The sequence below is a fragment of the Stigmatopora argus genome, chromosome 4, assembly GCF_051989625.1.
Source record: "Stigmatopora argus isolate UIUO_Sarg chromosome 4, RoL_Sarg_1.0, whole genome shotgun sequence".
NCBI lineage: Eukaryota > Metazoa > Chordata > Actinopteri > Syngnathiformes > Syngnathidae > Stigmatopora > Stigmatopora argus.
Genome location: NC_135390.1, coordinates 5,190,123 through 5,204,320, shown reverse-complemented (window position 1 = coordinate 5,204,320; position 14,198 = coordinate 5,190,123). Strand labels below are relative to the sequence as shown.

Here is a 14,198-nt window from a genome sequence, read left to right as displayed (position 1 = left end):
CACTGAAGGTTTTCCTCAAAAGCATGTTCCTCGCCGCTTATCCACGAGTGAATGCCATGATCAAAGCACTTGATAATCGATTTCAGATCGCATTTGTGGATGAATTTACCTTTTGCTGAGAAAACAATATCCATGTGATGTGAAGAAGCAAAAGGTGTTTTGATACTAAACCAGGCCCAACAGTCTCTCCGAATAGGTCTGAGGTCAACGTCTGGACACTCTAGTAATGCTGAACCAGAAATATGCGCTTTATTGTTTTATTTGGTTAGTACATGTGCTTTAACTATCTATGCGTCGATATCTGATTCCTTAAATCGCTCTTTTGACCAAAGTGTGAATACGTACCCCTGGTAGTCTGGATAAGGGTTAAAAATCGCTTGGGGCCCCAAAGGTGCGGGACACTCAGGATCCCGGGGGCAGCCGAGAGGCAGGGGCTGGGACAGAAAGTGGGTCACCTCCCGGCATTTTGTCAGGTCGATCCCGAGATACAACTAACAGGGGTGTCAAACCGGTCCTCAAAGGGCCGCAGTGGGTGCAAGTTTTCATTCCAACTCAACAAGGGGATATCTTTTGCAAGTGTAATCAGTTAATTAAAGTCAGGTGCTACTTATTTTAGAAGACCCCTGATTGGTTAAAATGTCGGCACTGGATCGGTTGGAACAAAGACCAGGACCCACTGCGGCCCTCGGCGGAATCGGTTTGACACGTGAACTACGAGCTTTTAAACTGCAGCAAGTTTAAGATACGCTAGAGTAATTTCTCGGTTATCGTGGTTAATGTAGTCCAGACATGGCCGAGATAAACGAAAAACCGTGAAGTAGGGTCACCCCTATTAAAAAAAAATGTTATTTCACTTTTTTTTACTTCAGTGCTGAGTCCTAGTAACAAGCGGAAGACAGGGGAGTGGCTTCTGCTTGCGAGTTTCAGCATAGATTTTCACATTTGAATGGAAAAAAAATATTAACAAAACAAAATTCCCCCAGAAAAAAAAACGTGATGTAGTGAAGCCGCGATAGTTGAAGACGCGATAATCGAGGGATTACTGTATTGAGGCTGGAATTACCGAGGCTGCTGGCACCAGACTTGCCCTCCAATGGCTGCTCGGCATAGGGTTTAGAGCAGGGGTGGCCAAGTCCGGTCCTCGAGAGCCCTTATCCGGTCTTTTTTCCATATCTCCCTTCACCAACACACCTGAATCAAATCATCTGGATCGGTATGAAGATTCTGGACAGCTTGGTGATGAGTTGATCATTTGATTCAGGTATGGTAGAGGAGGGAGGTATGGAAAACAGACTGGATAGGGGCTCTCGAGGACCGGACTTGGCCACCCCTGCCGTATATCTTTATACTTACAAGTAAATGAGACTAGTTTGATGTTATGTGAGTGTTCCATTGGCATACATCTATTTTATATACTTTAAAAAAGGTAACAATTGGTGATATTTGTGGCAGCCTGGGGGTTGAGTGGTTAGCATGTTGGCCACACATTTCTGAGATTGAGTGTTCAATCCCCCAGTGGATTGCGACTTTCCCCAGGCTTGTGTGGGTTTTCTTTCGGTACACCGGTTTCCTCTTATATTCTAAAAACATGAGTTGTAGGCTGGTTGAACACTCTAAATTGCCCCTTGGTATGAGTGTGAGCAAGCGTCTCTTTGTGCCCTGCGATTGGCTGGCAACCAATTTAGGGTGTCCCTTCCCTGCTGCCCATCGGTGGCTGAGATAAGATCCAGCACTCTCCACATTCCTCGAGAGGATAAGTGGTACAGAAAATGAATGAATGATATTTGTCTCTGAGTGAAATAATTGAGGGAAATCCTAAACCAACGAGGAACTGGGCACCCTGAAAACAATACAAATCAATTGTCAAAATTAACTACTACAACTATAGAAGTGAGAAAAAAAAACACGCATAATAATTGTGTGGTTAAATGCATGCCCGTGTATACATGTGAGTGCATGCCAGAAGGAACAGTTGCAAAAAGAGACTCATTCCAATTACATGGCCTCGAATGAGTCTCATCTCATCTCATTTTCTGAACTGCTTTATCCTCAGGAAACTGGAGTTCCCGGAGAAAACCCACGCAGGCCCAGGAAGAACATGCAAACTCCAGACAGGTGGACCAACCTGTATTTGAATTCAGGTCCCCCAGAAAATAAATTATTTTGACAAAAGGAGTTTAAAAAAATAATTAATTCAAAAACAACCCTAAATTAAATAAATTTGAAAAATTGTTAGTTTTTAATTTTTTTTTTTTTTTTTTTAAAGGTGAATGCAATACATGTCTGTACTAAATAATTCAAAAACAACCTTGAAAATAAATTACTCAGAAAAACAAAGATTAAAAAAATCCCTCAAAATAAATTCCCAAAAACAGAGTTGGGGGAAAAAAATATTCAAGAAACAACCTCAGAAAATAAATTATTTAGAAAAACGGGCAGACTTTTTTTTAACATTTCATACATTTACGTAGTACGGAATTTATATATTTTTTAAACAACCCCAGAAACTACATTATTTCGAAAAACAGAGTTTTCAAAAAAGAATGAATTAAAAAACAACGCCAAAAATAAATTAATTTGAAAACGGCTCAGGACTTTATTATTATTTTTTTTAATCTTTAAGACGAATGCATTATGCTTCAGTAATGCAGATTTTTTTTTTGAAAAAACAATCACAGAAAATAAAATCTTTAGAAAAACTGAGGGTGGCCTGGTGGGGTGAGTGATTAGTGTGCCGGCCTCACAGCTCTGGGGTCCTAGGTTCAAATCCAGGTCACATCCACCTGTGTGGAATTTGCATGTTCGCCCCGGGCCTGTGTGGGTTTCCTCCGAGTACTCCGGTTTCCTCCCACATTCCAAAAACTTGCATGGCAGGCTGATTGGACACTCTATATTGCACCTAGGTATGGGTGTGAGTGTGCATGGTTGTCTGTCTCCTTGTGCCCTGCGATTGGCTGGCCACTGATTCTGGGTGTCCACCACCTCTGGCCTGGAGTCAGCTGGGATAGGCTCCAGCACCCCCCGTGACCCTAATGAGGATAAAGTGGTTCAGAAAATGAGATGATGAGAAAAACTGAGTTGTCAAAAATAATTCATTCAACAACAACATAAAAAATATTTTGATTTGAAAAACGGTCAGAGCTTTTTTTTTAAATATAATTTTTAAAATGTGAATCCAATACACTTCGTAGAAAGAAGTGGAATTTTATAGAAGTAGTAATAAAAAAAGATAGGCGGCCCGGCGGCTTGAGTGGTTGGCACGTCAGCCTCACAGCTATGGGGTCCACCTGTGTTGAGTTTGCATGTTCTCCGCCTGCGTGGGTTTTCTCCGGGTACACCGGTTTCCTCCCACATTCCAAAAACATGCATGGTTGGCTGATTGGACACTCTAAATTGCTCATAGGTATGTATGAGTATGCGTGTCAAATCAAAATCAAATCAAAAGCCTTTATTGTCATCATACACAGCTGCGTATAGCGAAATTGGTGGTGCTACTCCAAGCTTTTCAAAGTGTTTTCCCAGTAAAAAATAAATAAATAAATAGTAGTATAAAAGTATAAAAAGTCACATCCCGGCTAGGTGAATTCTAAAATATTGTACAGAATTCTAAAATATTACATAGATTCTAAAATATTGCACAGATTCTAAAATATTGCACAGATTTCTAACATATTGCACATTGTTATTGCACACCCTGAAGTTATTGCACAGAAGGGATTGTGTGTTGTGTTACCGCAAGTTTAGAGTCCTGATGGATGTAGGAAAAACTGTCCTTAAGCCTATTTGTCCGTACTTTGTGAGACCTATAGCGTCTGCCAGAGGGCAGCAGCTGGAACAGGTTGTGACCAGGGTGGCATTGGTCCCTGACAATGTTCCTGGCTCTGCTGAGGTAGCGAGGGCTGGCAATGTCATCCAGTGAGGACAGAGAGCAGCCGATGATCTTCTGTGAATGGTTGTTTGTCTCCTTGTGCCCTGCGATTGGCTGGCCATCAATTTAGGGTGTCCCCCGCCTCTGGCCCGAAGTCAGCTGGGATAGGCTCCAGCACCCCTCGCGACCCTAGTGAGGATAAAGCGGTTCAGAAAATGAGCGAATGAATGAATAAAAAATAAAAAATAAAAATAAAAGAGAGAACGGCCTAGTTTGAATCATTGACAGTGTTTTTCTCGTTTCCTGTTTGTGCTCGCGCTCCAAACCAGCAGAGCGCGTGCGTGTGCTCTAATCAACACACAAGAAGCTTGCTCGAGTTAAGATGGCGGCATGTGGGTGAGGAGGCTGGGCTCTAAACTCGAGTTTTCTCACCATTAAACGATTCACATGAGCCCGAAAATAGACATTAATCGAAAGAACGACAATTTTACAACCTTTCCCACGCCTGGATGTGATTTCGGATTACCCCATGACATCTATACACTTCGTGGTTCACCCCTTGCCGGGGACTGAGGATCAGCTCAATGACAGGTATTTTTGTCGTGGCCCGTGGAAAATAATCGAATATCGTCTTTTTCTGTGGCTCGTGTTAAATAGTGCTCGGTAGATTGTTTGTGAACGTCTTTGACTCTGGCATTGGTGTTAATTATTCCTTTAACGAGTACAATGTCCCATGACTGCAGCGGTAAGACAAGGCCCGCTATCTTCAACAATCCTCGTTAGCATTTTGCTATATTTACAGTCACCGATCGCCAGCAAGTTAGCCAAACCGATCGCCGGTTCGTTGCCAGCTGCTGACCGCCACATTAGTTTCCTTATCTCGGAAAAGGCTGGCGCTGTAACTGGCTGTTTCTCTGGAAGGATTGGCTCCCAGTCAAAGTTGAGATGGACAATGCGGGATGGGGGATGGGTTAAAAAGATCGAAATAAAGCTCGCAAAAAACGTCGTTGTCTAGAAAACACGAGATTTCCATCTACATTATTCGCGATTCTTCTAGACGCGTTTCGACTCAGGTATTTTGTGTGCCTTGTGGATTACCCAGATGAACGAAGAAGGCTAAGGCAAGGCTAGCTAGCCCCAGGCTAAGGCTAATAAGCTAATGATCTTTTGTCAAAGCGCTGCATTTTTTAACTTTGGGGGGCTTTATTGGCGTGTTGAGTACCTCAATCTATCGTAGGTCAACATAATTTTCTTCTCACTGATCATTGTTTCAAGACTACTCGTAATAACTGATGTAGGATGTTGGCAAAGTGATTTGACGGCAGCGGTCCTCACTGAAAACCTCAAAGCATCTTTTAAGGGTATTAATACTAGATTCTGTTACCTGAAACTTAGAGGTGAGATCTTTAGCCCGATCCCAAACCCGACCCAACCCGAAATTCGGGTCTGGTCGGGCCTAAAATGTCAATCAATACTTCGGGTTCGGGGCGTGTTGGGCCGGGCTTCTCTCTCGTAGTAAAAAAAAGTATACTAAAACGATGTGTGCTCTCTCTCGCTGACTTTTTAAAAATAAATATATGTTTATAAAAATGTATACTAAAACGATGTCCCAATTTCTTAACCACTTTATCCTCATTAGGGTCGCTGGGGGTGCTGGAGCCTATCCCAGCTGACCCTGGGCCAGAGGCGGGGGACACCCTGAATCGGTGGCCAGCCGTTCGCAGGGTACAAGGAGACGGACAACCATGCACACTCACACCATACCCATTTAGAGTGTCCAATCAGCCTACCATGCATGTTTTTGGAATGTGGGAGGCAACCGGAGTACCCAGAGCAAACCCACACAGGCCCGGGGAGAACATGCAAACTCCACACAGGTGGACCGACCTGGATTTGAACCCAGGACTCCAGACCTGTAAGGCCAACATGCTAACCAGTCGCGGCACCAAGCCGCCCTAAAACGATGTGTGGATACTAAACTAAGGAATACTAGTTATAAAATAAATAATTTGGATAAAACAGAAAAGGCGCTGTAATGTAATTGCAATTGGAGCCGCAGAGCCAGAGCATGGTCTGCGCACGTCACGTGAACGCCATCCTCTTAATAATCTTCCCCTCCGCAAGTCCGCATCTATTTTGACCTGGTAACTCCAATATGGTGGAGCAAGAAGTTAAGGATAAACTGAAGAGCAGAAAACTAAAAAGACAAACAGGCACCGGTTAGAGTGAGGTGTGGAAAAGCTTCAAATTGATTGTTGAATATGCAACAGAAACTTGCATTGGCTACGCTGAATGTAGTCAATGTGGCAGTTTGCTTTCATACGAGAGCAAAAAGACTGGCACCTCGATGCTAAGCAGGCATTTAAACTGCTGTACTGGCAAAAGTGATGATCGTCCAACATCTATATTATCATATAAAAGATCTCCTCTCATTTTCTGAACCGCTTTATCCTTATTAGGTCCACGGGGGATGCTGGAGCCAATCCCAGCTGTCTCCGGGCCAGAGGCGGGGGACACCCTGAATCGGTGTCCAGCCAATCGCAGGGCACAGGGAGACAGACAACCATGCACACACACATCCATACCCAGGGGCAATTTATAGTGTCCAATCAGCCTACCATGCATGTTTTTGGAATGTGGGAGGAAACCGGAGTACCCGGAGGAAACCCACGCAGATGCAAACTCCACACAGATGGACATGACCTGGATTTGAACCCAGGACACCATATAAATGCAATATAAATGTTTACACAGTCTTGTTTAACTTAGATTTTGTTACAAAAGATGGGCTTTAATCTGTTAGCATCGGGAGTTCCGAGTCCTCACAAATAAAATATGAAATTTCGGGTTTGCTTCGAGCTCGGTCCTGCAAATCAAGTTAATTGGTCGGGCTTGGGCCGGTCAGGTCGGGCTGGATTTTTTCGGCCCGATCTTACCTCTACTGCAACTAGTAAGATGAGTTAGAATTGTCTCATACACTGCCAACAGAAGAATTGCCTAACAATAGATTAAACGGCACCAAAAGTTTGGGGAAATTGCATTCTCATCCTTGCATCATTATAGTCCATATGAATTTTTTCCCATAAATTTGGAAAGGAAATTGCATTTCACTCGTTGCTCGTTACATTTTAGTTGGCGCTACATTTACTCAATTTAACCGAGTGATGATTTTATCTAAGATCTTAAGTTCTCTTTTAATACTAGTACTCAAATAGATTTATTTTAATTGGTAAAAAGTTAACCGAGATATATCGGTGCATATATTGTCCAGTAATATATATTTTAAAGACTTCATTATTATTGACTGCAAAGAAAAGCTGTACCTTGTGTTTTAGATGGAGGTGATTCTAGTAAAGTAGGTGACTATATTGCATTTTTTAAAAATCTTTTATTTAACTTTGAACCTGGTACAATAATAGTATTTATTCTATACGTCTGCCACGGTTCCTTTACTACGTCATGGTACGTACGACATTAGTCCTGTGTTTGTTACACTGAGGCACTGCCTTAAGAAATTTTCCTCGTGTATACACTATTTCTGACCTGTTTACTGTGCAACTTTGCCACAATCCCATGCTGTTGTTTATCTGAAACAACTCTTGTTACCATCTCCCCTAATGGATACAATACAATGTCATCACAATGCCCCGTGGCGGTCAGGGTGGCACAAGGTTGCGCTGCAGCGGTGCATACACATTGAATGGGTTTGTTGACTGCCCCTTGCCAAGTTGAGTGGGAAAAGGGCTTAACCGATTGTCAGCCACAAATAGACTGTCATTTAGGGCTCACGTTTTAGATCATCAAGAGTTTAAGATCCAATCACTGGAAGAATAACATCAAATCTCTTGGGTTATATTACCCTAACGATGTGACTATTCATAACCCTTATGTCCTCAATTGGCATATGACATCAGATCCTTAGGGAGGTCATGGCTGTTTCAACTTGAGTTTGGCGTCTCAAAGCTAAATTTTACTCTGGTCTTCTAGCTTCCCTAAAGGAGCTCTTCCTCAAACCAGATGCGTGAAATAACAAAAGCAGATGTCTCCTTTACCCACTCGAGCAACCTGATGAATTTTCTAGAAATATGATTAAATCTGACGTGAAGTTACCATTAAGTTTCATGTAATAGGGAAGTAATTGTGGAAAAAAATAAACGAATCGCCATCAAAACTAATGGAAATCAAGTTGATTACTTTTAATGAAGTCATTAGTCATACAAAACTTTATTTGTATTGGAGTCACACCATTTTTCCCCAAAACCAAGAACAGACTTGTCATCTTTAAAGGAATTTTATAATAAAAATATAATAGAGAACAACATAAATATAAGGTATGCCTACCTTACATCACTGTTAAAAAATGAACTGAGAACAGGCCTGGCATGTCAAAGTAAAGTATAGAGAGTTATTCAGATAACTACAGCATAAAGAACATGCTAAGTTAGCAATCGTAACTAAGGCGATGTTCTTTTGCGAAAGGTTAATTAATTACACAGGCCTAGAGCGCCAGTTTGCGCCTTAGTTTGAAAATATGTGAAATGATATAAGGTCTTAATTTCACACACAGCTTGTGGCTCCAGAGTACAAGTCAGCCAGTTGACATTCCTAAAATTCTGCATTTCTGCATCACACCAACAGATAAAACAGAGGGACAATGAAAGCCATAATGATTATCTTCCGAAGATCTGGCATCCACATAAGTGGATGCCACATTTTGGGTCATGTAGGCCATGATATTCATTTTTGGTATACATGTGTGGCCTACATGCATAGCACAGAGACAAACACACATCCATGTCTAGGGACAATGTGGAGTTTTAATTTAACCTGTCATCGATGTTTTGGAATTTGTAAGGAAACCAAATACCTGGAGAATACATCTTCAAAGTCCGTCTAGGGACATCATTTTGAGGGTTTGTGAGAAACATCATTTCATTCTTCTGTATGTCCAGTACGTACTGCAAGTTTGATATTAACCTCCTAGTACTAGGCGTCAAGATTAAAATGAGTAGAAGAACTAGAAGTAGTATTAATATATTTCCATGAGTAGGGTTATTTTCAGTGTATGCTTTGGGTCATTTTATATATATTTTTTAGTCTAAATTTTCATAATTGGGAGCCTCAAAAGTAACACGACTTGGTGGCCTGTTCTGTTAGCATCTCAACTGGGTGTGGCATTTAGCCATTAGCCTTGCTTCCGTTGTAATCAAATATTTTCCAAGTGTCTTTTGTTTTGTTGTCCATTTAGTTTAGAATACACTGTGTTCCGTGATTCTATGCTGTAATTTTTTTTTTTCCTTTTTTGGTCCATGTTGCAATTTGTTTTTCAATGTATTTTTTTTCACCCAAATTGTGGTGACGTTTGTATGACAATGCTTCTTGAGTTATTTGATATTTGTTTTTTTCATCTTTTTAGATTAAGAGAGTGTAGAATTATTAGGCAACTGAGTGTTTTGAACAGATCATCCTCTTTATGCGCGTTGTCTTACTCCAAGCTGTATAGCCTCGAAAGCCCACGACCAATTAGTAAGCATGACAGGTGATGTGGATCTCAGTAATGCAAAGGGTTGAAGTCTAATGATATCAACACTATATATATATATATATATATATATATATATATATATATATATATATATATATATATATATATATATATATATATATATATATATATATGAGTTGTGCATAATTTTTAGGCAACTTCCTTTTCTTTTGGTAAAACGTGTCAAAAGAGCTAGTTCACAGGCTGCAAAAAGTAAAAAACATAATGAGATATCTTGCAGAGGGATGAATCACTCTTAAAATTGCCAAGCTCCTGAAGTTTGTTCATCAAACAGTCGTGTTTCACTCAAATTAGTAAACAGGGTTGCGAGAAGCATATGGAAAAACCACGGCACAAAATATCTTGCTACCCATTTTACCTTATTTCAAACTTGCAACATCACTGGAATGCCCAAAAGCACAAGATGTGAAATAGTCAGAGAGAGGGCCAAGGTAAGAAAGGCTGAAAAACAACTACCGCTGAACAAGACACACAAGCTGAAACGTCAAGACTGGGCCAAGAAATCTCAAGACTGATTTTTCTAATGTTTTATGGGCTGATGAAATGAGTGATTTTGAATGGGCTTGGGCTGTATCGGTAAAGGACAGAGCGCTCCAGTTCAACCCAGAAACCAGCAAGGTGGAGATGGGGTACTGGTATTATCAAAGATGAGCGTGTAGGGCCTTTTAGGGTTGAGGGTTAGCGCAGGGGTCGGGAAACTTTTTGATGCAAAGAGCCATAAACAAATCATATTTTTTAAATGTTAATCCTTGAGCCATGGTCCGAATTTAAAAGTCAACATACATGAAAATGTGTGCCTTTTTTAGTCTCTTGACCACTTTTAAAGTACAAAAAGTCTCTGAATTCTTTTGAAAACATTGTTACGTTGTTGCTAATCAGTGAGTATCAATGAGAATATCCATGCAGAAGTGTAATGAAAAAAAATGATTATAAGGCCCTGTAGGTAGTGTCAATGCCATAATACCAACATAACGCTCCTATTGCTGTGCGTTCTTACCAGCAGTTTCCATAGTTTACCTAACAGGTTAGCGGAGAGCCGCATGCACCCATCAAAAGAGCCATATGTGGCTCCCTAGTCATAGGTTCCCTGCCCCTGGGTTAGAGGGTTAGGGTTAAGCTCAACTCCAAGTCCTACTTCCAGTTTCTGGAAGACACCTTCTTTAAGCAATGGTACAGGAAGAAGTCAGGATTTTCATGCAGGACAATGCTCCATCACACTCATACAAGTACTCCACACCATGGCTGGCAAGAAAGGGTCTAAAACAGGGGTGTCAAACCGGTCCTCAAAGGGCCGCAGTCGGTGCAGGTTTTCATTCCAACTCAACAAGAGGATACCTTTTGCAAGTGTAATCAGTTAATTAAAGTCAGGTGCTACTTATTTTAGAAGACCCCTGATTGGTTAAAATGTCAGCACTGGATCGGTTGGAACAAAGACCAGGACCCACTGCGGCCCTCGGCGGAATCGGTTTGACACCCCTGGTCTAAAAGAAGAAAAACGAATCACCTAGCGTTGTTCACCTGATCTGAACCTCATAGAGAGCCTTGGTCCCTCATCAAATGTGAGATTTACAAGGAGGGAAAACAATGCACCTCCCTGTGCAGCGTGAGGGGGGGCTGTGTTTGCTGTTGCACGCAATGTTGATCATGCACAGATCGAAACACTGACAGAATCCATGGATACCAGGCTTTTGATTGTCCTTGCTAAGAAAAGTGGCTATTTTGATCACCTATTTGTTTTTTAATGTCAGAAATGTATATTTATGAATGTTGAGCCGTTATATTGCTTTCCCTGATGAAAATTAATAATTGAAATGGGTATATATTTGTTTTTTGTTAAGTTGCATAGTAATTATGCACAGTAATAGTCACCTGCACAGACAGAAATCCTCCCAAAATAGCTAAAACAAAAAAGGTCCCACTCTAACTCCCAAAAATATTTAGCTTTGATATTAGTCTATTGTGTTCATTAAGAACATGGTTGTTGTTGAATAATAAAATTAATCCTCAAAAATACAACTCCCCTAATAATTCTCCACTCCCTGTATGGTTAATTTTTAAATGTTTGTTCTTGAAACATCATAGTTTATCCTCAATTACAATCAATTCAATCAGAGGGGATGTGGATATTTATGTACATTTAAAATTATATTGAGGTACTGAGGTTTTTTTTGTTGATAAAACAGACACTATACAAGGGGTCGGTAACCTTTTTGACAGGAAGCCCCATAAACAATTCCCATTTTCAAATGTTATTCCTTGATAGCCATACTGAGAATTTAAAAGTAGATAAATTCATGAAAATGTGCGACTTCTTTTAGTCATTTCACCACAAAAAGTCTCCGAATTATTTTGACTACATTGTTACGCTATTGCTAATCAATGAGTAACATGCATGCAGAAGAGTCTAATGAAGAAAAAAAAACATGATGAAAGCGGCGCTAGAGGTAGTGTCAATGACACAGTGCCGACGTGATGATGATAATACTTTCTGATAAATTTAAATACGACCCCCAAAAAATGCAACTTATACTCCAAAGCCGTGTTTTTTTTGTCTTTTTATTGTGCATTCTTTTGCTAGTTTGATTTATAGTCCTAAAAATACGGTACTCTGGATTTTATAGCAAAAACATAGGAACGAGGTAAGAATTGTGAATGTACAGTAGGTAAATGTAATTATTTGCACAATTGTTTTCAATAAGGCAATAATATACTGTAATAATGGTTTTCCCTGGCTCAAATTGTGGGGCAATGTCACCTGTGCACCCCTGATTAGAGCTGGGCGACATGACAAAAATTGCTATCACGATAAAAAAATATATATATATATATAAAATCTGTCAATAATTATCACTATCACATCTTTTTTGTTTCAAATTTGAATTTTCAAACTTCTGTGAATAAGTAAATGAATTACTTTCCTCCTCATTCAAATATGCAAGTAACTGTTACCTTACTTGATAAGAAAAGAGAATATAAAATATGATGATTTTAAGAAATATTTTTGTGGTTCTGTTGTGCAACAAACGACTGCCTCCTTACACTATGAAAAGTAAAGAATAAAACCAGCCGAAATTTTGACAGGCGTCTTTATTTTTTATAAATTTGCCTTCAAAACAAAAGTTGCTGTGCAATATGAAATAAAATAATCATCTGAAGACATTATCACCATTGGCAAGCAGACTAATTTCAGCCTGATGAAAAGAAAGTGTAAATTTACCTCACATATGACCATTTACAACAAATAAAGTTGGATGAATTTAACCCATTTTAACCCAAGATACAAAGTTTTCGATTTTTGCAATGTTTTCATAACGTAAAATGGGAAAACAACTTGATATCAAGTAAGAAAAATATTACAGGCTGGTACAGACGCTCCCCTACTTACGAACATTCGAGTCACGAACAACGGTACATACGAACATGTCTGCAAATTGCGTTTGTGTCGAAAAATGTTCGTAAGTTCAATTTTGTATTTCGCGCCTTTTTCCGAGTAGTGCTTTCCGCCGCTAATACCGACGCCTGGCTCTGGGAGAGCTCAGCTCACCCAGCATCTACCTTCCTCTGCCCAGTTCGTTGCAGTGCGGAAGTGCGTGAACGTATCTCCAGTGCGCAAAGAACCTTTTTCATTTTTATCATTCAATATCTCATGCATCCATTATTCAATATGGTTGGTGAAAAGCGAAAGGCTTCTATTGAGGGAGGTGCAAGCTAGAGGCAAACCATTTCATTTGAAATGAGTGGCAATAATAACGAAGCTTGATGCGCGTGAGAAAGTGGTGAGCGTTGCACGTGAATACAACTTGAATCGTTCGACCGTCAGTACCATTTATAAACATAAAGATCGAGCAGCAGGATCCAAATATTGAACGTTGCACAAAGTTTGCAAATCAATTGAATGATGCCATACAGTGCTACCGCATCATTTATGATGAAAAAAAGAAAACTGCAATCGTCATTAGATAGCTTCTTTCGGCCAGTTTCTAGTAAATCTCTCTCTAATGTATGTATACAGTACTGTATGTATTCTCTCCATGTTATTAAATGTTTTTTTCAGTACAAACCAATGTGTGTTACTTATACAAGCCTTAAACATACAAATGCACTTATATAAACCTTCAATATACTTATATAGGCCTTAAACATAAATTATAATACAAAATATAGCACTGAGCAACTTATGAACAAATTCAACTTATGAACAATCGCTCAGAACCTAACTCGTTCGTAAGTAGGGGAGCGTCTGTATATTTGATATGGCTACTTTATCTTATTTCTTTTTTATATTGGGAGCCATAAATGTAAAGAATTGCATTGAGCCTTTATTCAACTATCTGATATGGTGTCTGAAAGAATCCATCTCAACTGTATTTGGTTATGTTTTCTTTACAGGCTCCGTGAAGTGTCTGAAAAACTCAACAAATATAGTTTCATTAGGTGAGTTACTTCATGTTGTAAGTTGAAGATATTTGATTTATACCTGTTAACTATCGTCTAACCGTAATTTTTGTGTGTTTGGGAATCGATACAGTCATCCGCATCTTAGTATTTTGGAGCAGGTCACACTGAAACAGTGTGTTGTTGGGCCCAATCATGCTGGGTTTCTTCTTGAGGTAAGTCTCGGTTACTCCTTGGCCAGATATTGGCTAAATACATACAATTATTTTCCCAGTTATGACATCGAATATATAAAATATGCAATGTTAGAGTTTATTTAGCAAAGCGAACCTAGTAAAGTTGAAAGTATTCATTTGCTTTTGTCTGTTT

The 14,198-nt window shown here is 39.8% G+C and overlaps 1 protein-coding gene across 5 annotated transcripts in view; it reads left to right on the top strand.

The window, feature by feature from the left end:
- The first annotated feature begins 4,218 nt into the window (after positions 1–4,218).
- ubr5 (ubiquitin protein ligase E3 component n-recognin 5) overlaps positions 4,219–14,198 on the top strand; it is a 59,085-nt gene continuing 49,105 nt past the window's right edge. For all 5 annotated transcript variants that reach the window (XM_077598227.1, XM_077598228.1, XM_077598226.1 and 2 more), the window contains exons 1-3: positions 4,219–4,459; positions 13,824–13,868; positions 13,963–14,044. In XM_077598227.1, the coding sequence (XP_077454353.1) occupies positions 4,398–4,459; positions 13,824–13,868; positions 13,963–14,044 (189 nt within the window). In that variant the 5' untranslated portion in view covers positions 4,219–4,397. The remainder of the gene's footprint in view (positions 4,460–13,823; positions 13,869–13,962; positions 14,045–14,198) is intronic.